Source organism: Podarcis vaucheri (genome assembly GCF_965113315.1).
Source record: "Podarcis vaucheri genome assembly, chromosome: Z".
NCBI lineage: Eukaryota > Metazoa > Chordata > Lepidosauria > Squamata > Lacertidae > Podarcis > Podarcis vaucheri.
In genome coordinates, this window is record NC_138758.1 from 19,004,022 (window position 1) to 19,028,921 (window position 24,900).

The 24,900-nt window shown below is 45.2% G+C and overlaps 1 protein-coding gene across 6 annotated transcripts; it reads left to right on the plus strand.

Annotated features, from left to right (window-relative positions):
- The first annotated feature begins 69 nt into the window (after positions 1–69).
- On the plus strand, positions 70–24,900 carry AIFM1 (apoptosis inducing factor mitochondria associated 1). 6 transcript variants are annotated; one of them, XM_082208361.1, is made up of 17 exons: positions 71–250; positions 3,171–3,313; positions 7,814–7,907; positions 8,333–8,362; positions 9,195–9,319; positions 9,409–9,539; positions 11,031–11,121; positions 12,175–12,259; positions 12,392–12,468; positions 14,036–14,144; positions 16,271–16,378; positions 18,148–18,236; positions 18,948–19,088; positions 20,774–20,916; positions 22,554–22,678; positions 23,050–23,246; positions 24,624–24,900. In XM_082208361.1, exons 1-17 carry the CDS (start codon positions 178–180, stop codon positions 24,693–24,695), a joined length of 1,833 nt encoding a protein of 610 aa, XP_082064487.1. In that variant the 5' UTR covers positions 71–177; the 3' UTR covers positions 24,696–24,900. The 6 variants fall into 6 exon arrangements, with proteins under 6 accessions (XP_082064490.1, XP_082064487.1, XP_082064488.1 ...); XM_082208362.1 differs by lacking the exon at positions 3,171–3,313 and adding an exon at positions 6,461–6,588; XM_082208364.1 differs by lacking the exons at positions 3,171–3,313; positions 8,333–8,362 and adding an exon at positions 6,461–6,588 and having other exon boundaries at positions 70–250.

The window sequence follows — 24,900 nt, forward strand, 5'->3', positions numbered from 1 at the left end:
CGCCCCTCCCCCTGGCCGTAGAGTCGCAGAGCCCCCGTTCCTAGAGCGGCAGCGCGCGCTGACAGGGAACACGCGTGCGCAGGGAGACCGGGGTTCCGCGGGCGTCTTTCTGTCAGTAGAGGTGGAGACCGGGATCGGACCTGAATCGGGTCGGTGCCCGTTGCCGCCGCCGCCATCATGTTCCGCTGCCGCGTGGCTACCAGGCTAGTGCGGGCGCTGGGCCCAAGGTCACGGGGTCGTGCGGGGACAGGTGAGCGGGGGTTTCGCCGGCGTGGCCTGAAAAGGGAAGGCAGGACAGGTGGGGTGGGGGGGTTGCGAATCTCCAGAAGGTCTTTCCAGAAGTCCCTCAGTCTCCCCTTCGGGAAAATGGGTTCAGCGCTTCCTTTGCTGCAGTGCGATTGCCGTAAATGACGTGTCTTTGTTTTTAGGGTACATTAAACACACACACACCCGCTAATTCTGAACGTAGGTAACACGTTCACAACTTCTAGTTACGAAATTGCTTCATTCGTTCCAGATGCCCACATAAGGAAATCAGTTCCACCTGCTTTGATTCTCGGGGTGGGGGTGGGCCAAGGAGAGCTATTTAGGATGGAGTTGCCAGCTAACCAAAAACAAAGAAAAACCCCGAGGTACCGCATAATACACAAAGGCAATGCGAAACTGACTCTTTATTCCAAGGAAGTTTATGGGTCGTTATAACGCTATACTTCTGCAAAGGTTGATGTGCATGCCAAGTCTCCCCCAAAGCTCTTAAAGGGGGGAAAAAAACAACGAGGACCAACGTATTATTCCCAAGCAGGTCTACCTGGAAGTTATCCTTGCTGATTTCAGTGGGGCTTATTAATTAAGTAATAGACATGTGTAAAGTACAGATATGTAGCTACCCAGTTCACTCCGGGAGGGACACGCCATTGTCTCTTGAGATAGATGGATGCCAACAACAACAATTCCAGATCTTTCCAAGTGAATGGAACTCACTTTCCTATCCTAAAAGGTAGAGTTATTGGTCTTGCAACCAATTATTACTGTTGTGTCATCCTTTGCTTACGTCCTAAAAAGCCTTTGTTGGCACCCATATGTTAATAGCCTACATTTTTGGAGAACATTTATTTATTTATTTATTTTCAAATTTGTTAGGATTAAAGTTAGGATGGTATTAAGAGGCCAGAGAAGAGAATTTGGTAAACCTAAATGGGCAAATATCAAAGTACAGTGCCTAGAGTCAACACACCCTCCTGGTGTTGGTTAATCAAATGAAAGATTTCAAGAAGAGCCCAGCACTTGACGTGTTCATACATCTAAATAATTGGTCAGTGTAGATATTTGGCTGTTGAATTCCTAAAATGATCTCATTTCTGAAATCAATCACGTAAGCCTATATTTCTCCCTGGTTAATTATAAATGTGTTTGCTTGGAAATAAGTCTCAAATCATTTTGGTGCAATTTCCCTGTTGATCGCTGAGGAATGGAATGTGTGTTAGTTGTAGCTTCTTTTGTTTTCAAGTAAAATGCGGTTATAGTAATGAAGAAAGAAGTGAGTGGGGATGCTGGAATATTTAAAGCTTAGCTCTCTACATCTCTAACAAGTCTGATTCTGTACACATTAATGGTGCTTAAAGTCAATGATTTCAGTGAGCTTAGGAATACCTTAGCTCTGCATAGACTTGGGCTGCAAGACTCATGTGACTAAATTGTAGTAGGCATGATGGGGAAAACAGATTCCCATTTACTTAACCTTTACTATGTCATTGAAGGTGTCAAATCACAGCTGAAGCAGTCTTGTATTGGATCTGGAATTCCACATAGGCAAATTAGCAAGCTGATGAAGGAGGACAGAGTGCTCTCTGCCACTCCTTCACATGTTTGCTGCACTTTTAAGCCTCCTTTAAACAAATGAACCAGTCTATTTTTCACTCACAAGAGCAATGTCCCTTATGAGTACAAAGCAGGTAAGTAAAAATTATTGCAGGTTTGTAATTCTAGGGGACTTAGTAACAGGGAGAAGTTAATGGGTGCTTATGAACAGTTACTCTTGATTTTGGAAATCAGTCCACTTGCCTGTGGACAGGAATGGAATGCCAAGTTGTCAATCAATGCTTTTAGTCAGTGTTAAACTTAGTTCTTGGCTGTGGCCTCAGAGCTTGCTATGGTTCTAAGTTGTGGCCTCAGAGTTGCCAATGATGTAGATTACTATTGGTACATTTGAGTGTATTCTGCTGAACCCAGTTGCCAACTGAATTTGACCAAGAACCGTTGCACACTTGCCTGGGAAGAAGTATCACTGAGTGTGGCTAATATACTGTATTTTTTGCACCATAACACTCACTTTTTTCCTCCTAAAAAGTAAGGGGAAATGTCTGTGCTTGTTATGGAGGGAATGCCTACGGGTGGCATGCCTACGGATTTTCCTCCTCTAAAAACTACGTGCGTGTTATGGTCGGGTGCGTGTTATAGAGCGAAAAATACGGTACATGTATAGGATTGCATATGATAGGTATAAGATTGAAACAAAAAGTTTTCAGCAAGCATCTAAAATATTATAGTGATGGTGGCTGCCTAACAGCAATAAGCAGGGAGTTTCAAAGTACAGGTGTTGAAGCAATTGCTCTTTGTTGCTTCCTAACAAGCCATGATTGCTAGCCAACCTGAAGGCATGGCTTGGAGATCATGGCCTCTTAGGAAGCTACAAACCATGATTATTGGTTCAGACATAAAAGGGAACCAAGGTTTTGTGTTTTGCTTATCCTGTTTGCCCCGGGGAAGACTAAAGTGGGAGTGATGGGACAGCATGCGTACCCGCCTATTTCACATTCACAATAAACCACGGTAAACCAGAATATCTATTATGTGTTAATGTGGCTCTTGTCTCTCAACTTAACCTTCATTGCAAAGTGATTGTGAATATAGAGATGGGGGGAGGAGGGGAGGAACCTTGTTGGGAGCCACCTTGAGCCCCTTATTTTAAATCCAAGGCCCACCTTCGTGCTTTGCATTAGAGGGTAAACAGCTCAATTTTTATCTTTTGGGATGTCTCAGTGAAATAATTTTAGTACCAATGTAGCACTGGCTGTGAAACAAGTAGATTGCTCAACTGTCAATTTATAACTTAGCTAGTGTATTAATGTACACTGTTGACTATTCTCCCTCCTAACAAATTGTGTTTCCAGGCAACTTCTTTCAGCGATGGAAAGTTCCCTTAGAAGTTCAGCTGAGCAGACAAATGACTAGTTCTGGTGTTCCGGGAGGCAAAGGCGAAAATACTGTCTTTGCCTTTCTTGTGGGCTTATCCGCCTTAGGAGCAGGGGCCTATGTAAGTAGAAAGGCCTGATGGTCAAGAAAAGAGCAAGATGTCTCCTGCTACACAGTGGTCATTTCTCTTCTAAGCTCTCCTTTGGTTTCTGCTCTTCCTGCTTCTCATCTCTGTTTCTGTGCTTCCCTTCTCCGTCTGAAAAATCTCACAGGAGCAAAGTTAAGTCTGGCTCAAAAGTTAACCTTTTTTCTCATTGTTTCAGTTATCTCGCCAGAAGGGCAAACACTATATATCCACAAACAAATGGCTACTTTGTCTGCTATACAGTGGTACCTTGGTTCTTGAACTTAATCCGTTCTGGAAGTCTGTTTGACTTCTAAAACATTTGCAAACCAAGGCACGGCTTCTCATCTGGGGCTGATTGGCCCCAGAAACAATGCCAACAGCTGAAACAGATGTTCAGCTTCCAGAAAACATTCGCAAACTGGAACACTTGTGGGTTTGCAGCATTTGGGATCCAAGCCGTTCGGGAACCAAGGTACCACTTTATTGAGTTTGTACAGAAACTAGATTGAAATTCTGTGTTTATTCTTACTGGTTGGAAGAATTCTGATATTTTTTTGTAAAGGAGAGGTTTTTTTTAGCAATTATTGCATCATACCATGAGCTAGTCCCTAAGCACAGGCTGATACACTTGCTTAGCCTGAGAGTTCTGTTTATTGCTGCTTTCCAGACACATTGTATAATGCTGTAAATGCCATAGCTTATGACATTAGCAGTAGACAAAGCCATTGTTTTAGTCTCCGAGGAAACTTGCAGATTTGGTATTCTGGTATTCCTGGAGATTGGGTAAATGCAAATTTGGTTTAAGGATTTTCCTCTCACGATACCCTTTTTTCAAAAGAAGGTCAGTTATGAATTATTGTTTAAAATCAGATTCTTAAATAGCAGGACTTAACTGAGGGCAAAAAAGGAACATTGGCTTCGTTCTTAAATTATGGTTTGGTCACCAGGATCAGACCTTAGACTTGTTGCACTCCTTGCACACTGATTCCCTTCCTGGTTTGAGTATACCATGGGTGGCTGTTATGTTCAACTCGATCAATGGTTTGCCTACAAAACAGATTTGGAAATCCATTTCAAACCAAGATTCCAGGCCATCACTGGAAAACTTTGGGGAAAGAATGGGTACATGAGCCTGATGCGTGAACCTGATAGCAGAATAATTGGTTTGTCTGTTCTCTGAGAATCGAAACCCCTGAGTCTTTAAGCAGTCGGGATCTGCAGGATGCTTTGATTGCGTTTGTGCAATATGTTCTTAGTTTTTGGCTCATTTGTCTTGCTTTGATGCTGCTCTATCTCAGCAAGCTTTCCATGGCCCACTGGAGACCCTTTTAAAATAGAAAAGCTGCTATTATTCAGTGTCTCTTCTTCTTGCTCCCAACCCCGGTGAAATCCTGCATCAGCCACTGATGCCACTACTGACCAGCTATGTTGGACTTGTGCTGATTTGGGAGTAGCTGCCAGGAACTGTGGTACTAGGGAGAATGGGGGTAAGAAATATTTACTAGGTTAGACAAGTAGTTGATCTGTCCAGGGCCATTGCCAAGTCACAGTCTATTACTAGTCTGGCTATTACCAGTCATCCATTGTCTCTTTGTTGAAACCCTTTTACTAGGAAAGCTTTTGTGTTGGACTTTGCCTATATAAAGCATAGCTTACAATTAAAGCATTAATTTCTCACCTTCTCACCCCTTGCCTTTTCCTGTAAGACCTATTACAGTCGTTAAGAGTCGTCAACAGGCTCATCTCAGCTATCTGCCAATCTCCCATTCCCACCACCCTTCTGAGTAATACCCCTCCCCATCTTCTCACTATATAGAAGGATCTGGCAAGTTCTGTTTCAGTGTATCTGAAGAAGTGTGCATGCACACGAAAGCTCATACCAAGAACTAACTTAGTTGGTCTTTAAGGTGCTACTGGAAGGAATTTTTTTATTTTGACTATGGCAGACCAACACGGCTACCTATCTGTAATTAAAGCATTAGGTTTTCTAAACAACAAAACAATATATAAAGATATTGTTCTAAGCAATATTTATTATACTAGCTACTTTTAACCTGAGGTTCCCAGTGGTCTCTGATCCCAGGGACTGGCCAAGTTTAACCCTTCTTAGCTTGACCACTTATGCAGCATCAGATGCTTCCCAAACCATTCAGAGGATCTGCCCATGGAACACACCAAAATCATTTTCTAAAAGGAAACTGCTGGGGACAGCCTAAAACACTCTTCAAAGGAGATAATAACTGATGTTGTAAATGAAAAGAGGCCATTGAGCTGCCCATTGTTTTGGCAACTGAATGGTGACAATTTTCCAGGGTTTGGGGCTGAGATATCTCCCATGACCTACTTCCCGATACTTTTTTTAAAGTGTAGATGCCAGCAATTGAACTGGAGACTTGTGTATGCAAAGCACACACTCTACTCTTTGCATGTGCTTCCTCTTCTAAAAAAACAGTATGGGGTGGGCAGTTTGAAACCTGTTTTGGTGGAGACATGGGTAAATCTAGTGCATTGTGCAAATGTACAGTTACCTGCCACCTTAAGACATTATGCTGGGTTCCTTGAACAGAGAGCTGTGAATAATCTCAGAAAGCGACTAGATGGAGATTCAGGGTGTGCCTCTCATTTATTTTGAATGATAGGAAAGGACCTTTGGAATAGTGCGTACCTCTTGTGCAATGTTGCCACTTCATACATCATCACCATCATGTCAAAATGTTTAGGACCCAATCCAAAGAAGCAGCAGAACCTTTGCAACTGCTGGTGGTAATGGGGAATAATTGTGGCATCTGGGAGTAAGACAAACACCTGCTTTAGCATTCTCTTCTGCAGAATAATTTCATGAAATAGCAGATGTTATGTGCAGACCTCACCTTCTCACATGCCTCAGCTGCAGGAGGGGAAGGCAGTGGCTGTTCTTGAACAAGGCTGCTTCTTTTCATGGTCAAAGCTAAATCTACAATGAATCAGGGATGAAAAGAGTCCTTTTCTTTACTATGAATGAACACCTTCTGTCTTTTAGCATACTGGTTTTGACACAGCCCTTGCTCACCCCAAGATCTGTATAATCCAGTGTCCTAATTTCATACTCAGAGCTCTCTGCTTCCTTTCCCTCTTATCTTTCCTCCCTGTCTCCTTTTACAGTTTTGCAGTGCCTGCATCTCAGACCCCCTTCTAGATCGCTAACGTCTCCAGGTGCTCCTGGCAAGGGCAGCAGCAACCTAATGTACTTCTTAATTGTAGGAGGAGCAGTTACGGGGGCAGGCGCTTATGTAAGCTGCTTTCCATTGAGTTTGGTTGCCGGGTCTGGTGGGTGGTGCATGACATAACTGAAGGTTGCCATTTCATGCTGGCAGTCTTAAATGTTCACAGCCTAATCTTTCTATAAAATCGAGCTTTACTGCAGCCTTCTCCAACCTGGTGCTCTCTAGTTGTTGTTGCACTACAACTCCCATCAGCACTGACCTTCAGCCATGTTGGCTTGGCCTAGTGGGAGTCCAAATAAACATCTAGAGAGTGTCAGGTTGGGGAAGGCTGACTTTGGAGTTCATGCTTCTGGTTGTGATAAATCAAATGCTTGTCTTTGCTCCTGCTGTCTTTGAAGGCTCAGCTTCCTTGTTGATGGATGTTGATTCTCTCTCTGTCTATCTATCTCTCTCTGTCTCTCCATCATTATTCTTTTATCTTACACAATTTTGTTCCTGTTTAAGAAGAACCTTGCACACTTTTTCATTTTTAGCAATTGCTAACTTTCCTTTCTCCCCCACTTCTTCCTCATATTTGTGTGATTTCTGCTTCTTGCTAATAGATGCTTTAATTCACTTTTTGCATGGATTTGGGGTATCCTGTTACTTTTTCAGACCCCCTTTGGGGAACTATACATGGTTTTATTTATTTACTTTTTGTTGAGAGGGGAAGAAATAGTCCACGGGCACACTTTGAACCAACTTATTTCTCAGCAATATAACTCCAGTCGACAGCGACTTTTACTAGAGGCAACATTTGAGTACGACTAGCCTGCTGAGACTTATCTAGCCTCTCAAGACCACAGCCACTGCTTCCCCCATCCCACAGCTGTCTTGCCCCTGCATTGATGCTGCCTTAAGAGAGCAACATTTGGATTTGGCCCCTGAGCCCAGTAGCTGCTGATCCATGGATCAGGTTTTCCAGTTGTCTGCACCTTTATATGTTTGCTGAATCTAAGCCTGGCCAGTGCTCTGTAGCAACCTTCACTTGGAGTTGCAGAAATTCTCTCCCATCTGCAAAAGGGGACTCTCAAATTACCCCTTGCATTTCAAGCCCACAATCTTTGTATAAAATGTGTTCCCACTGCCCTCCCCTGGGGAGGCAGGCGCTTCCCTTTTTTTGCTTTACTTCCTTGGAATGAAGCCACTTTTCCTGAGTGTGCCGGGTGGACAAAAGCCAATTGCTCAGCTAACAGTAAATGCAAAGGTAAACCAAATGTATGTCAAAATTGTCACCTGTTTGGTTGTCTAGGCGTACAAGACATTAAGAGAAGATCAAAAGCGGTATAATGAGCGCATTGCAACAATGGATCAGCGCCCCCAGCAGGATGCAAAACCCCTGTCAGGTATGTATCTAGCTTTATCAGGATTGCCTCAACCTTTAGAAGAGGGATGTGTAACACCTCCAGATGTTGTTGAGCTCAAGCTCTCATCACTCCTCACAGCTGTCCATGCTGGCTGGGGCTGATAGGAGTCAAAGCAGGTCCCTGATATAAAATGTTGGTTTGCAAGCTGGGATCTGCAAAGAAGAGAGTTCAAATGAGGTTCGCTGTTTAAAAAGGTTTTACCATCAAGTAAGGAAACGGAGCTGTCAACAGAGGGAAAATAGGCCTTTAGCAGTAAGATTCTAAGCAAATACGACCCTATCCTGTTAGCTGCAGCAGACATCCCCATCAAATTAGCATGTTGGCCTGATCTGCGTGTGATGTGAAGTTGCATTCTGCTTACCTGCGCAGGGCAGCTTTCCAAATTGCATCTCCTCTCTTTCCAGAAGCAGATGCTGCCTCCCAGAGCACAGCAGGTGAGAGAGTGCTTCAAGACAGACAGACTTTGTATCCTTCCCACCACCACCAAAGTATCTTTGAATAGTGTTATTTTTACAATGCGTGCTGGTTCAGAAATAAATGCTGCAGTGGAGGCTATGATGGAGCTCTTCTGTTTTGGATTATAAGGAAGGAAGAGACGTTTTTGGGGTCCCCTAGGAAAATTCTGTATTTTGCCCCTGTGCTTGGGCTTGTGATCCTGGTGTGGTTTTGATGCTACTGTGAATACAGGAAGCTGCTTTCTATAGAGTCAGAACAGTGATCTGTCTAGCTTAATATTATCTCCTGCCCTCCAGGGTTTCCTGTCCCTACATGGTGATGTCAAGGAATTTAACCTGGATTTAAGCTTTAGGCTGACCCTGTTTGTCTCTTTGGAGTGACCACCATTGTTTTGGAGGGTTTTCTAAGTTGTAGTAAGGCTTACAACAGGAGCAGAGCACCTGTACCCCTCCAGGTCTTGCTACAATTCACATCACACCTGACAGTTGTTTGTGCCGATAGGTGGCTTTAGGTAAGCTACTGTCCTCTCAGCTTCAGCCCCTCATTTCCAATCTGTCGGTGGCACTATCGACCTACTTCATATGGGTGTTCTGAGGATTGCAACAATGAAAATATCAGATGCATGTTAAATACATGAAATCACTATATTACACACTAATATTGTTTCTTTGGTATTAAAATTATTCTCAGGCAGAGAGATGAGACTTAGCTCTTTTCCCTTTCTGTTTCTTTTGGACGAGAGACCTTTTTCTGTTCAGGTGTACCTTTGTGGTTGCCTTCACTATCCACTTGGTTATCTGTTGCTTGCAGCCCAAGAAACAGAAGCAGCCGCTCGCTCAGAAGTTCCGTCCCATGCTCCTTTCCTACTAATTGGTGGAGGCACTGCTGCTTTTGCTGCAGCCAGATCCATCCGGGCTCGAGATCCTGGGGCCAAGGTAAGTGACAGAAGTTTGGCTGCGACATCAAATTTTCTTGTACTTGTTGAGGTTCTCAAGGTAAATATTTCCACTGCCTCATGTCCAAGGTATTGATTGTGTCTGAAGACCCTGAACTTCCATACATGCGGCCCCCACTTTCCAAAGAACTGTGGTTTTCAGATGATCCAGATGTCCCAGAAACGCTGCGGTTCAAGCAATGGAATGGTAAACAGAGGAGGTGGGTTTCTTGTTCCTCCCTCACTACATATTCCCCCAAAATGTGCCAAAATGATAATCAATGTGAGTGTTTGAGACTTGGAATCCAAAGCAATGCCCTGGAAAGTATCTGCTGTTACCCAAATAGGTGTCTCATGTTCCTGCTTGGCAATGAGCTCTTTCCCAACTGAATAAATTTGGAGCAAAAAAGTTGGTTTGTTATCTGCAGGTTGGGGCATTTGCTCCTAGACCTGCTCGTTGCCAGGATCCTTGCAAACAGTGATGGACCTCTTGGCTCTTGGTCCAGCATGGCTCATTGTATGTCCTTGAGCAAGATTGTATACTCAGGATTGCTCAACACAGATCAGTTACGGCTTAAGTATTGAGACATTGTGAATTGCTTACTTTGTACCTTTAAAACATGCTGGTGGACCATGAAGATTCTGTGTTTTTAAAAAAGTATGAGGTTAACCCATCCCTGGCATGAAGGATCCTGGTATCTTTCCCAAGAATTGCTTTTGAGTTTTAAGTTTAATATACAGTTTAGCATTTTTGTCCAGTTTTGTTGACCAAAAGCTAAGGGCTCTCGAGGCAGCTTATGACCCATTGAATGATATAATAATCCAACAGTAAGCACAATAAAGGGATGTGGGTGGCGCTGTGGGTTAAACCACAGAGCCTAGGACTTGCCGATCAGAAGGTCGGCGGTTGGAATCCCCGTGACGGGGTGAGCTCCCGTTGCTCAGTCCCTGCTCCTGCCAACCTAGCAGTTCAAAAGCACATCAAAGTGCAAGTAGATAAATAGGTACCGCTCCAGTGGAAAGGTAAACGGTGTTTCCGTGTGCTGCTCTGGTTCTCCAAAAGCGGCTTAGTCATGCTGGCCACATGACCCGGAAGCTGTACACCAGCTCCCTCGGCCAATAAAGTGAGATGAGCACCGCAACCCCAGAGTTGGCCACAACTGGACCTAATGGTCAAGGGTCCCTTTACCTTTACCTTTAAGCACAATAAAAATAGGCACCCTGTATAATAATAACAACCTGTAACAATAAAATAACAGCAGCAGCAGCAGCCAGTCTTAAGCAGCAAGTGTTGTTCCTAACTAAGATTTTACCTGCTTTTAAATATTCATCAAGGATTGACTTTCACTGGCCTCATGGGGCAGTGAATTCCACCCAGAGGCTATCACTACCCAGAAGTCCTAATTTTCAGCTGCATAACTTGAGGAGAGTAGTGCAAGCACTTTGAAGCAGGGTCACCTCTGGAGATATTAAAACAGGAATAGGCAGTGTAGGGTCTTCCAGGCATTGTTGGACTACCAAAACCCACCAGCCCCAGGGCCAATGGTCAGGGATGATGGGAGATGTCATCCAACAGCATCTGGAGGGGACCACACTGACCACTACTGGGTTTGAGTATGTGGAGGTATGCATGGGAGGAATCAAGTCTGAAGATAATGGCTACTTAGAGTGGAGCATCACTTTCTCCCATCTTATTTATCACCCCACTGCAGTATATACTTCCAGCCACCTTCGTTCTATGTATCTGCACGTGACCTGCCTCACTTAGAGAATGGTGGAGTGGCCGTCCTCACTGGAAGGAAGGTTAGTGTAGCATTGATTACATCTGTTTCATCAGTACCATATCTCTCCTTTATTTCTTGAAACCAAAGCAGAATCAATAACAAACCCAATCAGTGTCAAAACTGAAAGAGATGCTTCTGTATATAAAACAGCATGACACCCAATTTTAGCAGGGGGCTGGCAGAAGGGTCGTAGCTCATTGTCGGAGTGCATATGTTGGCTGTGGAAGATCAAAGGTTCAGTCTCCGAGTCAGGCTGGGAAAGACCTCTGCTGAAAATGGTAGAGAGCTTTTGCTGCCAGTCTGCACAGACAATGTATATTTAGATAGATCAGTAGCCTGACTTGTACTAAGGTTGTTTCCTATGTTCCTAGGGAGGAGAAATGTTAAAAGGCTTGCAAAAATTAAAAAGGGCTTGCCTGGTGCCAGAAGATAAGAGTTGGCACCAGGCAATGGATAGTTTGTTCCATAGCAGTGGTTGCCTCCATTTCTCTTATTGTCACCCAAGCCAGGGGAGCCCATAGGAGGTCCTCTCAAGATGATGTAGGCAGTATGAGGAACCTCAGGCCTCAGGGGCAATGTTGGCCCTCCAAGCCTCTCTGCTTAGCCCCCAACCTTAGGCGATGACTCATACCAGCCCTTCTCTTTATCCTCCTTGTGTGTGTTTTCCTGGCTGGAATGCATCCTTGAACTGCAGTGATGCACCCTGTTTGCCTGAATGTAGAGATAGAGGGAATGGGAGTCTTTGGCTTTTGCATGGCTGAATGAAGCCAGCTGTACAGAAGTAAGAGTTAGAACCATTTCTCTGCCCACTTTGCCTCTGGCCCCACACACCACTGGCATGCAAAGGTTACCTGTTAGGGGAGCTCTTCCCAGCCTTAGGTCCCTAGACATTGTTGGACTGCAACTCCCATCATCCCTAGCTGGCAGGACCGGTGGTCAGGGATAATGGGAGTTGTAGTCCCAACAACATCTGGGGACCCAAGGTTGAGAAAGGCTGCATTAGGGAATGCTGCTCAGGTTCTGTGCGCTCACTCATTTCTGTGTGAAACATGAGCTTGTGTTTGACTTGCAGGTGGTCCACATGGACATCAGAGGCAACATAGTGAAACTTGACAACGGTTCAGAGATCTCCTACGACAAGTGCTTAATTGCCACAGGTTAGGATGTGGAGGCTGCTTCTTTTTCTCTTTCAGTCTACAGTGGGTGGACATGGGATGTATTAGCCAAGATGCCAGAGGGCTCTGATATTCTGCCTAGATGTGATTTTGGTATTTCGTTTGTGTCCTCAGGTGGTTCTCCAAGGAATCTTCCTGTGATTGAGAGGGCAGGCAAAGAGGTGCAGCAGAGGCTCACCCTTTTCCGGAAGGTAATCTGAAGAGGGGAACCATCTTTTGACCAACAATTCATCCATCAGTTGCCATGATTAATTTATGCTTATTAATTGACTTGTTTGATTCCCCCCTAAAAAGCATATTAAAAAAAGAAAATGCAAAGCAGACAAGCACTAGTGTTTCTTGAACATCTCAAGATATGAAAGATATCAGAAAATCCCAGAGCAATTTCTCATTTTTTCCTTGTCTTCTTCCCCCCCTCCCTGCCACCCCAAATTGATAACATTAGATGCAAGTGTCTTTCATGTGTTGTTTTTCTTGAAGAAGTGTGCATGCACAGGAAAGCTCATACCAAGAACTAACTTAGTTGGTCTTTAAGGTGCTACTGGAAGGAATTTTTTTATTTTGACTATGGCAGACCAACACGGCTACCTATCTTTAACTGTTTTTCTTGAATGTGTGTAGAGAGAGAGAGGGAGAGAGTTTAATTTCTATCCTGCTTTCCTCACAAAGGAACCCAGGGTGGCAGACAACAAAGTAGTTGGAACAGTGCAGTTGATTTAAAATAAAAGTATTAAAAACATTGGAAACAATAACAAACATTTAAACATGTTAAGAACATTTTAAAAATGTTAAAATGTGCAGCAAATGAAAAACATTTTTCTAGACTATCATCCGCAAAGAACAGGTTCTGTGCCCCATTTAATTTGGATTGAAATCTTGTCCATAACCAAGAGTTTTCATAGTTACCAAATCAACTAGTAAGGTAAAGGTACCCCTGACCATTAGGTCCAGTTGTGGACGTCTCTTGGGTTGCGCGCTCATCTCGCTCTATAGTCCGAGGGAGCCGGCGTTGGTCCGTAGACAGCTTCCGGGTCATGTGGCTAGCATGACTAAGCTGCTTCTGGTGAACCAGAGCAGCGCACGGAAACGTTGTTTACCTTCCCGCCAGAGTGGTACCTATTTATCTACTTGCACTTTGACGTGCTTTCAAACTGCTAGGTTAGCAGGAGCTGGGACCGAACAATGGGAGCTTACCCCGTCGCGGGGATTCGAACCGCCAGCCTACTGATTGGCAAGCCCTAGGCTCAGTGGTTTAACCCACAGTGCCACCCGCGTCCCTAATCAACTAGTAACAAACAACAAAAGCTTGGCTTTCCTTCAAACTGCTAGCTTAGCTTGCATTGACTTTCATTGTTTGATAATGTCTTCTCTTATTTTGCTTTATTGTGTTGATATTGTATCTGTTTTTGCTATGTTGCTTTTAGAAGGCTTCTTTAGAAGGAAAAAATGGGGTGTGGATATTGAACTGAAAAAAATGGGGGGATTTGTCATTTTTGCACTACTCTGTCACAATTTGGGTGAACTGCAGATTCTCACCTGTTGGTTATGGAACGCTCACATCCCTGTCTTGTGTTACCTGTAGACCTCAAGCAATACCAAAAGAGAATGGGCTCCTAGGTCCTCTGCTCGCCTTGTAGCTCACTGGTCTCAGTGAGAAACTATAAACTAAGAACTTTTCTGATTAATGTACTGAACAGGGACACCGTTACTAACACTGGCTAAAGAGAACTACTGAAATGCTCCTCTATCTCCTTGCAGGTTGAAGATTTCCGTTCACTGGAGAAAATTTCCAGAGAAGTCAAGTCAGTCACCATTATTGGCGGTGGTTTCCTGGGTAGTGAGTTAGCCTGTGCTTTGGGGCGAAGAGGTAAGCGTGACCTCTGATTAGTGAGAGTCTGCAAAGAGCAGGAGTTGAGAGTGTGATACCAGGGTATAAATAGCCACTGGATCATCAAGCTTATTTGGCTAAACCACTCTTACTCCCTGTTCAAACCTGCTGCTGTGGTGATGAACAAGGCAAGAATTTTAAAGCGCTGTGCCACAATGCAAGGACTTAGGAATGAGAATAGTGGAATAAACGCAGTGAGTTGCCTTGCTCGGAATGAATCAGTCGGGTCTGGATTGTTTTCACTGCAATTAGGTCAGTTTGTCAGCATGTAAAATCTCACATGTTCCGCCCATGTTCAAATTTTTGCCTTTTGATTTACTTCTTGGAGTTGTTGAGAGACACACTCTCCTGAGAACTAGTAAGGTTAATTGTAGACTAGATGGGCTAAGTCTGTTGTCCTTTTAAAAAAATGACTGGCGTCTTAGCCCTCCATCCTCACCGCTGATGACTGGAGGTCCAGCTTATATCTTCCCAGGTTCTGAAACTGCACCAGAGGCTGCCCAGCCACTCTCCACCCCACCCCCCCGATTCTCTTCTGCAGTGATGAGGACTAGAATGTTGTTAATGTATTAAATGTGGCTGTTCTCAGGATACTGAAGTTCTACTCTCCTGCATGGGTGATTCTGGGAGCTTGGAGCACAACAGACCTGCCTAAGTGGTGATGTGTACCAATTTCCCAGGAAGCCAAGCAGACAGACACCAGCCTTGAGGAGTTTCTCACTTTTGAGTGTGCAGAAGTCTGCTGGGCATAAAAGAAAGCAGGAGTACATGCATTTACTGGCTTTTGCTGTGACTAATCTTGTTCCCAGCCTCAGTCTTGTGTGTGCACACGCATGCACAGGTGTTTAAATATTCATATGGCACCTCTTGATCTTTTGCTCCCAAGGTATCTTACAATAAATCTGTCTCTCATTCGTGCATGCACGCAGCACCAAGAAGCAACAGTATCAGAAAGCATCAGCACTGAAGATAAAAACGGGAGATAAAGCAATGGAAACGAACAACTGCAGTCTTCCTGCAAATTGAGAAAATTGTAAAATGATATTATCCCCCAAACAATCAGTGAATTCTATTGACTTGATGCAAAAAGCTAACACTGATGGTGCTGTTGGGGGAATTTTGGATTCCATACCCAATAGCCTGGACAGCCAATAGAACCCAGACACCAATTGTCAGTCAAACAGGATTTTTATTTAGGTGTTGCAAGGCCAGTGCAACACAACCTGAACCATCAAGTAGTTGAAGGGTGGCATCCCAAATTTGAAAAAAAGCACAAGCTTTTTTGTTATGTCCATATATGGCAGTACTTCTGCCAATTAGCTTCTACAGGTTTAATCGCAAGCCATAACAACTTTCTTACCTTTTCCTCCTCGGTAAAGGTAAAGGTAAAAGGACCCCTGACCATTAGGTCCAGTCGTGGCCGACTCTGGGGTTGCGGCGCTCATCTCGCTTTATTGGCCGAGGGAGCCGGCGTACAACTTCCGGATCATGTGGCCAGCATGACTAAGCCGCTTCTGGCGAACCAGAGCAGCTCACGGAAACTCCGTTTACCTTCCCGCCGGAGCGGTACCTATTTATCTACTTGCACTTTGACGTGCTTTCAAACTGCTAGGTTGGCATGAGCAGGGACCGAGCAACGGGAGCTCACCCCATCGCAGGGATTTGAACCGCCGACCTACTGATCGGCAAGTCCTAGGCTCTGTGGTTTAACCCACAGCGCTACCCGCGTCCCTTTCCTCCTCCTAGTTACAGCTATAGTCCTGTGTGCATGCAATTTCATCCTTCTCTCGTGGTTGCCTTGCAAACATAGCCTTCCCTTGCTCAACCCTTCTCACACACATTCCAACTTTTAATTTTATGGGCATGTCTGTGGAGGGTATTTCCTGCACTGGGTGCTAGCTCAGAAAAGACCCTTTTTCCAGGTCTCTTCCTGCTTACTCTGTGAAGGTGGGGACACCTGAAGCGCCTCTTAAATCACGGACAGGTTTAAATGGGAGAAATACAATCTTTCATGTACTCTGCTCCACGGCCTTAGGGCTTAAACCAGCACTTTGAATTATGCCCTAAAACAAATTGTAGCTCACACTCTCCAATTCCCTTTGCAGCACAGTCAAGGGGCCTAGAAGTGATCCAGATGTTCCCAGAGAATGGCAACATGGGCAAAGTTCTTCCTGAGTACTTGAGCCACTGGACCACCAACAAAGTCAGGCGAGGTAACGCCCTTCCTTTTCTGCCTTCGTGCTGGAGCTGTTGAGAGGCTATCCTTAAGCACCCAGACGCATGTCAGCCTGGGCTGTAGACTGGCATGGTCTGATTTTGAGGCTGCAACAGCCTCTCAGCAGGAAGACTTGCATGAGAATTGTCTCTAAGCCACCTTTCTGTTCCTCAGTCCTTGTGCAATGAGGCGGCTCTGCCGTTTGATCCTAGGAGGCATAGCTGACGTTTGCCACCCCAGCATCCTTATCTCATGCCTGCAGTATGGCCATGGCACATTTTCCTAGCTGCTTAAAGCATATCTGCCCTGCCGCTTACATCCAAAGCAGCCACCTAGCATCTGCGTTCTGACTCCCTGTGCAATTGCTACTCTGCGTTTTCACTCTTTGGACAGCCAGGTGTAGGCTCATTCCTGCAGCTCGGGAGTAGGGAACTGCTCTTGTGCAGGCTGAATCCGGCTTGCAGCAGATTCGCACCCAGCTGCAGTTTCACCTCATTTCTCCCAGCAACTTGCAGGAATGAGGAGCGAGTGCTGTGTTCCTCTCCTGGTGAGCCGGTTCTGTTTCTGTGTTGGGCCATGAGAAAGAAAAAGTTTTTTTGAGGGGGAAGGGGGGGACTGGCAGAAACAGAATTAAAGTGAGTGTCTGCTGGTATGTAACTCCCCCCCCCCCCGGAGAAAATGTGGCCCTTGACTTAAAACGCTTCCTGACTTCTGTGCACCCTGCATTGCAACCCCTCCTTGGATCTCCCTGCTGTCAGCTATAACCATAGGCAAGATCCCTTTTTGTAAACTGCATCCCAGCCTGCCATGCCTCTGTAATTGCCCTGCCAAGTCTATTTCTGCTTCAGCTATTAATGTTCCCCCTTAAACAAAAGCTGGGATAGCTCAGTTGGCAGAGCGTGAGACTTATAATTTCAGGTTCATGCGTTCGAGCTCCATGTTGGGCAAAAGATTCCTGCATTGCAGGAGGTTGAAGTTGATGACCCTCGTGGTCTCTTCCAACTCTACAATTATATTATTCTAATCCCCCACCTTCTCTCTTTATCTCTCTGCTGCATTGTAATGGTTGGTGGCACTCCTGTTCCATCCCTGCATGCTTAGTTTACGAAGCTCCTAAAGTTTGTACAGATTTATTAAAATGCCACAGTCCCTGCCTGCAGGCTGATGAGCCTAATAGATATGAAAGCACAAATGGAGTGGGGAAGAACAGGAAGTCAAGGCATGTAGAGGCACTTGCTCATAAAGTTAGCGTCCATGTGCGCACTTCCTGTATTGAAAGGAAAGGTGGCAGGCAAGAGTGCAGTGCTAGTAATTACAATGAGCATGGGGGAAGCAAATTGATCACTGGCTTTAAACTGAAGGTGTTGCGGCACCAGCACAGTTCCTTTTGCTGCCCTGGGGTGAGCTGGATGCCCTCCAGGTCTTGACCAACCCTGCTGCTTCTCTCTGTCTGGCAGCAAGGCAGTGTGCAACCTTAAGGCATTGCTAGGGTTGCCATATTTCAAAAAGTAAAAATCAGGATACCCCAAAAGTTGTCGAGCTTTTTTTTAAAGAAGATCCCAAAAGTTGTTGACCTGCCTAAGATCCAGGATGAAGCACCATGTTTTGGAAATTCCCCCCCCCCCATAGGTCAATTCCACCTTTGAAATCCCAGTAATGTCCGGAAAAATGCAGACATCTGGGAGCCCTAGCAATGCTGTCTTTCTTCACTTCATCTCTCTGCCTCCTGCCATCAGGCAGTAGTTGTTTTCTGTGCTTTACTTGCAGAGGGAGTGAATGTGATGCCCAATGCCATTGTCAAGTCTGTATCTGTTGTTGGAAACCGACTGCAAATAAGACTGAAGGATGGAAGGAAAGTGAGTACTGGGCAAGTGACAAGATGGATCACCTGCCTTTGCCATGTTCTGCCTCCACTGTCAGAGCCAGTACAGTGGTATCTCGGGTTAAGTACTTAATCCATTCTGGAGGTCCATTCTTAACCTGAAACTGTTCTTAACCTGAAGCACCACTTTAGCTAATGGGGCCTCCCGTTGCCGTCACGCCGCCACCGTGCAATTTCTGTCCTCATCCTGAAGCAAAGTTCTTAACCTGAGGTACTATTTCTGGGTTAGCGGAGTCTGTAACCTGAAGTGTATGTAACCTGAAGCGTATGTAACCTGAAGCGTATGTAACACGAGGTACCACTGTTTAACACTTGTGAATAATGTTACTGGAAACCACATGAGGGGAGAGTGCTATTGTGATCAGGTCCTGCTTCTTCTTATGTTTATGTGTGTCTGTCTGCGCACAAAAGGAGTGAATTGTGATAATAATATAACCCAACCCTCGGTTCCTGCTCCCTACTGAAACCAACTTTAGTCGGTGTAACTGAAGTAAATGCATAGTCTTTCCCCTCTCCACCCCAGTTAAGCTGACTCCTGTTTCACTCCTTTTCCTCTGCTTTCTCCTCTCTGTCATATTTTGGACTGTAAGAACTTTGGGGCTAAGACTTCTAAGTGTTGGCAGCCACATAGTACAGGTAGTTTCAGAGGAATTATAAAAACGGTCTGCTTTTTCTGCTTTTTCAGGTGGAGACCGATCACATTGTGGCAGCTGTGGGCCTCGAGCCCAATGTTGAACTGGCCAAGTCAGCTGGCCTGGAGGTGGACTCAGACTTTGGGGGCTTTAGGGTCAATGCAGAGCTCCAGGCCCGCTCCAATATCTGGGTGGTAAGTGTGTTTGTGTATGTATGGAGAGAGCGTCTGAATGGGCCTGAGCTGCTGGAGAGTTTACTGAATATAAAGATTTAGTACAGGCAACTCCCCACTTAATGCAGTGGTTATGTTCTGGGGCCCTGTGCGCATAAGTAACATTGCATAAAATGGGGAGCACCCCTAAACACCCTTTAAACATCTCTTCCACTCTCTCTTCAATCCAAACAAAAAAATACTGTATCCAAAAGTATCCATAACTGGAATTGAAGCTCTGGGGATAGCGGGAGGATGCGCGGGAAAGCAGTGCTGCTCCTGAGCTACCCCACACGTCGGCTATTAGGCAAGGAGGCTGAGCAGCCAATACAAATCCCTGCTGTGCCTCCGGTCTTTTGGGGGCTTCCTCCACCCTCACTGAACTCTTCAGTGACTTTTGTCAGAAAGCCTCTCTCCCACCATTTCCAAGTTTGAATTGAACTGTTTAATTATTTCCCAGTACCACGCACAAATCGATCACGCTTAAGGGGGGTGAATACACACCTGTATAATAAGAGCATCAATTATTATTTAAAGTGCTTACATTGATGCAGCTTTCCAGGGCAAAGTTCTCCCAATGTGGTTTACAAAAGAGAACTAGCTTTACGTACACATCATGAACATTATGCTTACAAATGACCTGCAGAATGATCCACCTGCAATGCTTCCAGTTTAGCCCTCTCCACCCCCACCCACCCCCAATTATTTATCCATCATCCTGTGATCTATTTCACTGTGCCTGTTTATCAGTGGTTCCCCTGCCCTGTCTCTGCTTCTTTCCTTGGATGGTCCAGTGCCTCAGAACTTTGTTCTAAGGGTGGAAAGGTTTTGGAAGTTGAACAGCAGTCTGTTTTGGATATGGTTTCAACCAGTGTTTTCTAACCTGGAGACTTCCAGATGTTCTTGTACTAGAACTCCTGTCATCCTTGCTGGCTGGGGCCGAGGGGAGATGGAGTCCTAACTATCTGGAGGTTGGAGAAGTCTGTTTTTAGGCTGTCTTAATTTTCCTCCAAAACTCTTCACACCTGTATGCCAGACAGTAATTCAGCAGGTCATAGACCTGGGTGTAAGTACAATGGAGAGGTGGCTACAGCTGTTTCTCCCTTGAATGGTCTCGGCAATGGAAACTGGTTGCTGGAGGAAGTGGGGGAGACAAAGCTCAGTTTTTATCTAATCACAATGGAGGAGTGCCCAAATACTGTTTTCTCTCCCTCTGGATGAAGACAGTTGGAAGGAACATCCAAGCATGTTGCTTTTGAGGAGCAGGGGTTAAAGGAGAATGACATGCTTGTTGGCATGGAATCCAGTAATGTGCATGGGATGCTGAGAAACTGTTCCCATTTAAAGCGAAGAAAGTTAAGCTTCTGGTCATCGTGACACAAATTCCCTACTCCCCAAAAGAAAATAGCTAAGGGTTCCTGACTGTGACTAGCAGCATATTCAGTGCTGAATATGGGGCAGCTTCATTCCACTCTAGTTTTAATCACTCTCCAAAAGCCCATTTCCTCTTTTTCCATCTCCACTAACTCCGCTGCAAGCATTCTTAAAAAGAGTTGCAGGGCCACCTTTCCCAGCTGGAGACCAACAATGCCCAGATTGAAGCCAAATGAATCTCTCATTAATTTGACCTTTCTCTGCCCAGTCCTCACCCTTTGCACCTTTCCCAGGCAGGGGATGCTGCTTGTTTCTATGACATCAAGCTGGGCAGGCGGCGTGTGGAGCACCATGATCACGCTGTGGTGAGCGGAAGGCTGGCAGGAGAGAATATGACGGGAGCAGCAAAGCCATATTGGCACCAGTCCATGTTCTGGTAATGTGGATTCTCTTGTTCTGTCTGATTTTGCTCGGGTTGAGCTGATCTTCCTGGACCTTTTCAACCTACTGCATTTGCACCAACTTGGTGTAGCAAAGTCGTAGAATCTGCCTTTCATATTAACTTAACTCTGTTGGTTCATTTGGCCCAGTATTGTCTGCTCTTGATAGAACGTGGCTCTCTGGGGTCTCTGGCAGAGGTATCTTCCCCCTGTGTTGGTGCCTGAGATCCTTGGTAGGAGATACCGGGAATTGAAACTGGGGCTTTATGCACTTAAGTATGCACTAAGGACCATTGCTGGCTGTGTGGAAAAGCTGCCACAAAAAACACAAGCTCTGTTACAGGAGCTAAACGGCTGTGTCACATCCTAAATGTTCATCTGAGATCTGATCTACACAAGCAGTAGAATAAGGTGGGGATAAGATGGTTAGGCTACAGATTGAGGTTGGTTTTTGAATGCTCCCTTAATATACAAAGCAAACAAACAAAAACAAAAATCCTGCATCCAACAACCCACAAGTAGAAAGCTAGGAGAAGGTTCTAACATTTCTTCCTGGTATGCTTTTCCTTAATTCTTGGGTACTACATTATCATCATCATCATCATCATCATCATCATTTCTCACCCCTTGCAATATGAAATGGAATATTCATTTCCTCATCTCAGAATTCCAGACATCTCCCCCAAGGCTCCTACCTCTGCTAATCGCAGGAGTAGCCAACATTGTTGTCTCTGTTGTTGTTGGACTACAGTTTCCACCATCTTTAACTATTGGCCCTGCTGGCTGCAGCTGATGGTGTTGGAATCCAACGGCATCTGGAGAGCACCACGTTAGAAAGGGCTGCTATAACGAAAAGCTGTACATATTCTGTCAAACTAGGATTTGATGTGGTGGTCAGTGTCCTTGATACTTCAGCTTTTATTTTAAAAAAAGAGGAAAGTTCTAGTTCTTAGGGCATTAAAATGGTTGAGCAGAGTGCTCCAGGTTCAATCCAGCATTATCTGTTAAAGGATCTCAGGTAGCAGCTGATAGGGGAAGTCTGTTACAGTAGATCCTGGACAGCCACTACCAGTTACAGTGGACAGTTCTAGGCTTGGTGGACAGCAGTTGACCTGGATGAGGCAGCTTTGGATATCTGTTGGATTTTCAGTGGATGGTACTTTTACCCCCGCCCCTTACTTCCCATGAGTTGTCTGTCTGTCTGCCTGTCTGTCTGTCTGTGTGTCATCTATCTACCATAGAACTGGGAATCAAGGCAGCTCACAAAAATGAAAACAAACACGGATAAAACACATATGGCTAAAAACATATTCACATGAGTAGAACAAATGCATCTAAAAACAACCAATGACATGCCACTCTACATAATACCTGTGACAGCATTTTGTTTTTCTTGTAATCCAAGAGTCATGCTCCAAAACATTGGTTGCTTTCAGCCCACATTATAAAAACATGGATGCAGTTGGGTTGTTTTTTTTTAGACATGCCACCTTCCAGGGCTATAATAAAGAGATTCAAGATATTGCAGAGCCTCTCTGTGTCCAGTCATTCTTTCTTTGTGCTTTGAGAATGCCAGTTACAATCTGCCTTGGATTTCTGAGCTGGCCCTTACTGTCTTTGCTTGGTTCTTTAGGAGTGATCTGGGCCCAGATGTTGGCTATGAAGCTATTGGTCTTGTGGACGGCAGCTTGCCCACTGTGGGAGTGTTTGCTAAAGCAACATCAAAGGACACCCCAAGATCAGCCACAGAGGAATCAGGTGAGACTTCGCTCCTTAACCATGCTATACTTGGGGGCTTAGCTTCAGTTTTTCCACTGGTTGATTCATAAAAGAGTCATCTTGCGATGGAGGAAGTGTTTGTTTCTTCTCATAGGGGTAGCTTTTGATTTCTCCCTTGGAGTGAAACGCAACCTACTAAAGATTATCCCAGAAGTGGGCAATCCGTGCCCTTCTGTATTGGACTACAGTTCCTATCATCCCTGGCCATTAGCCATGCTGACACGGGCTGATGGGAGTTGTAGTCTATTACCCTATGGTGGGCCACCAGTTGGGGAACCCTGCCATGCAAGGCAGGCAGGAGAGGAGAGCCCAACAGGCTGTGCACAAAGCTAAGACCAAGTTTATTCTAGGAACTGGAATCCGCTCCGAGAGTGAAACAGAATTAGAAGCACCAGAGCTCAAGGTCTCGGCCGCCTCGCCTTCCAGCCTGCAGGCCCCACAGCAGGGAGAGGACTACGGGAAAGGCGTCATTTTCTACCTCAGGGATAAAGTGGTGGTGGGAATTGTGCTGTGGAACATTTTTAACCGGATGCCAATTGCTCGAAAGGTAAGCAGCATGAGTCTGGGGGTTGGGTTTATTCATGGGGTGTGCCGTCGACATCCACGTGGGTGCCGTTACTTAGCCCACTGGTTTTCAACTGGTGGGTCGGAACCCACTAGTGGGCTTCAGGGTGACCCAGGGTGGGTCACAACAGGAGTGTTGCCACTGTTCAGACATACCGGAAAAGATTAAGAAATGCATGTTTGGGTTAAAAGTACGCCCTGGGTCTGAAAAGGTAGAAGATACCTTACTTAAAAGGCTGCAAGTGGCTTCTACAGGAAGTGCTTCTTTTTCATGGGCAAAAAGAAGCACTTCCTGTAGAAGCCACTTGCAGCCTTTTTATAGTCCAGAAGAAGTAATAGTTCTGTTGATGCAACCTATGGCACTCATTGCCTTGAGATGCTGTATTTGGCAGTTAGCATCAGTGGTCTTCAGAAAGAATTTATTTTTTTAAAATAATTTTTTTTAAAAAGGGCCAGCAGAACTAGAACTGACTTGTCTGCCAAACTCTGAAGCTGTAATCAGACTGCTGTGAATAGAGATGGGTAACTCTCCGTGGATGAGATGCCAGTGATCCAGTAGGGTGATGCTAGTGAAGATACAGACAGTTCTTCTAGGGAATGTGTCATTCTCCATGTGTTCACCCATATATCTGGTGTGATACCTTTGTGCTTGGTCTCTGTGGCTATTTAGAATAACTGCAGCACGCCAGTGCTTCCCCAGCTCACACTTTTTTTCATGTGGCAACAACGAGAAGAAGACCTTGCAAGTAGGATCTAGCTAGCATAAAGCAAACTTTACAGCCATAAATGCATTGTGAATTGCAAGGTAGGAGGCTTGGAGGTGATGCTCCTGATAGCCTAATGGAAGAGAAGTACAGGGCTGGTCTTCTTGCCTGCCTTGCCTAACAGCTAAGGAATAGAGAAGGCAGGATATGAGTCCTCAAGATTACATGAGTAGCTGGATTTCATTTAGGGTCATGTCATCTTGTCCCCCGTATAGATCAGTACTATTTGCCCTGACTGGGAGCTGTTTTCTAAGACCTTGGACAAGGGTATTTCCTAGCCCTGCCCCCTCCCTCTATCAGGAGATGACAGGGAACAAACCTGAGAAACAGCAGTCTACATCTGGCCTAGACTGGGCCATTAGTTCTATCTCATTCCAGGTTTTGCAGATTAAGTATCTTGCATTGCATCTAATCTGTTTTCTGAGATAGTAGCAGTGCTGAGATTGGCCCGGGGGCGGGGGGCTTTTCAGAAAGGACACCCCATGGAGGTTGTTAGCAGGGTGGAGTAAGTGGTAGTTCAGGAGCTTCAGCTGAACAGTGTAGGCTCATAGCAGGTAAAGGAACACAAGGCAGAAGCTGCTTTATTTCTCTTGCAGATCATCAAGGATGGGGAAGAGCACGCTGACCTCAATGAAGTTGCCAAGCTCTTCAACATTCATGAGGAATGAGTGTCTCGCCCAAATCCTTGGTCTGGAATGCATTTGGAAACTCGAGAGATGAAGGCCTAGGCACCAGGCTGAATGGGCTTGTCTGCTTGTGTGCCCCCTCCCTGACCTGCCCACCAGAGTGTGTGTGAATGTTTGTGAATGTTTGTAATGGCCCAAGACTTGGGCTCTCTTTGCACCATGAATTAAACCGGATTCTAAATAGCAA

Excerpts from the sequence above, each read along its gene's own strand:
- AIFM1 (XM_082208361.1), top strand. The coding sequence starts at position 178 with ATGTTCCGCTGCCGCGTGGCTACCAGGCTAGTGCGGGCGCTGGGCCCA. Across the intron at positions 12,260-12,391 it reads CAAGTGCTTAATTGCCACAG|GTGGTTCTCCAAGGAATCTT; the intron begins GTTAGGATGTGG and ends TTGTGTCCTCAG. Across the intron at positions 16,379-18,147 it reads CACCAACAAAGTCAGGCGAG|AGGGAGTGAATGTGATGCCC; the intron begins GTAACGCCCTTC and ends CTTTACTTGCAG.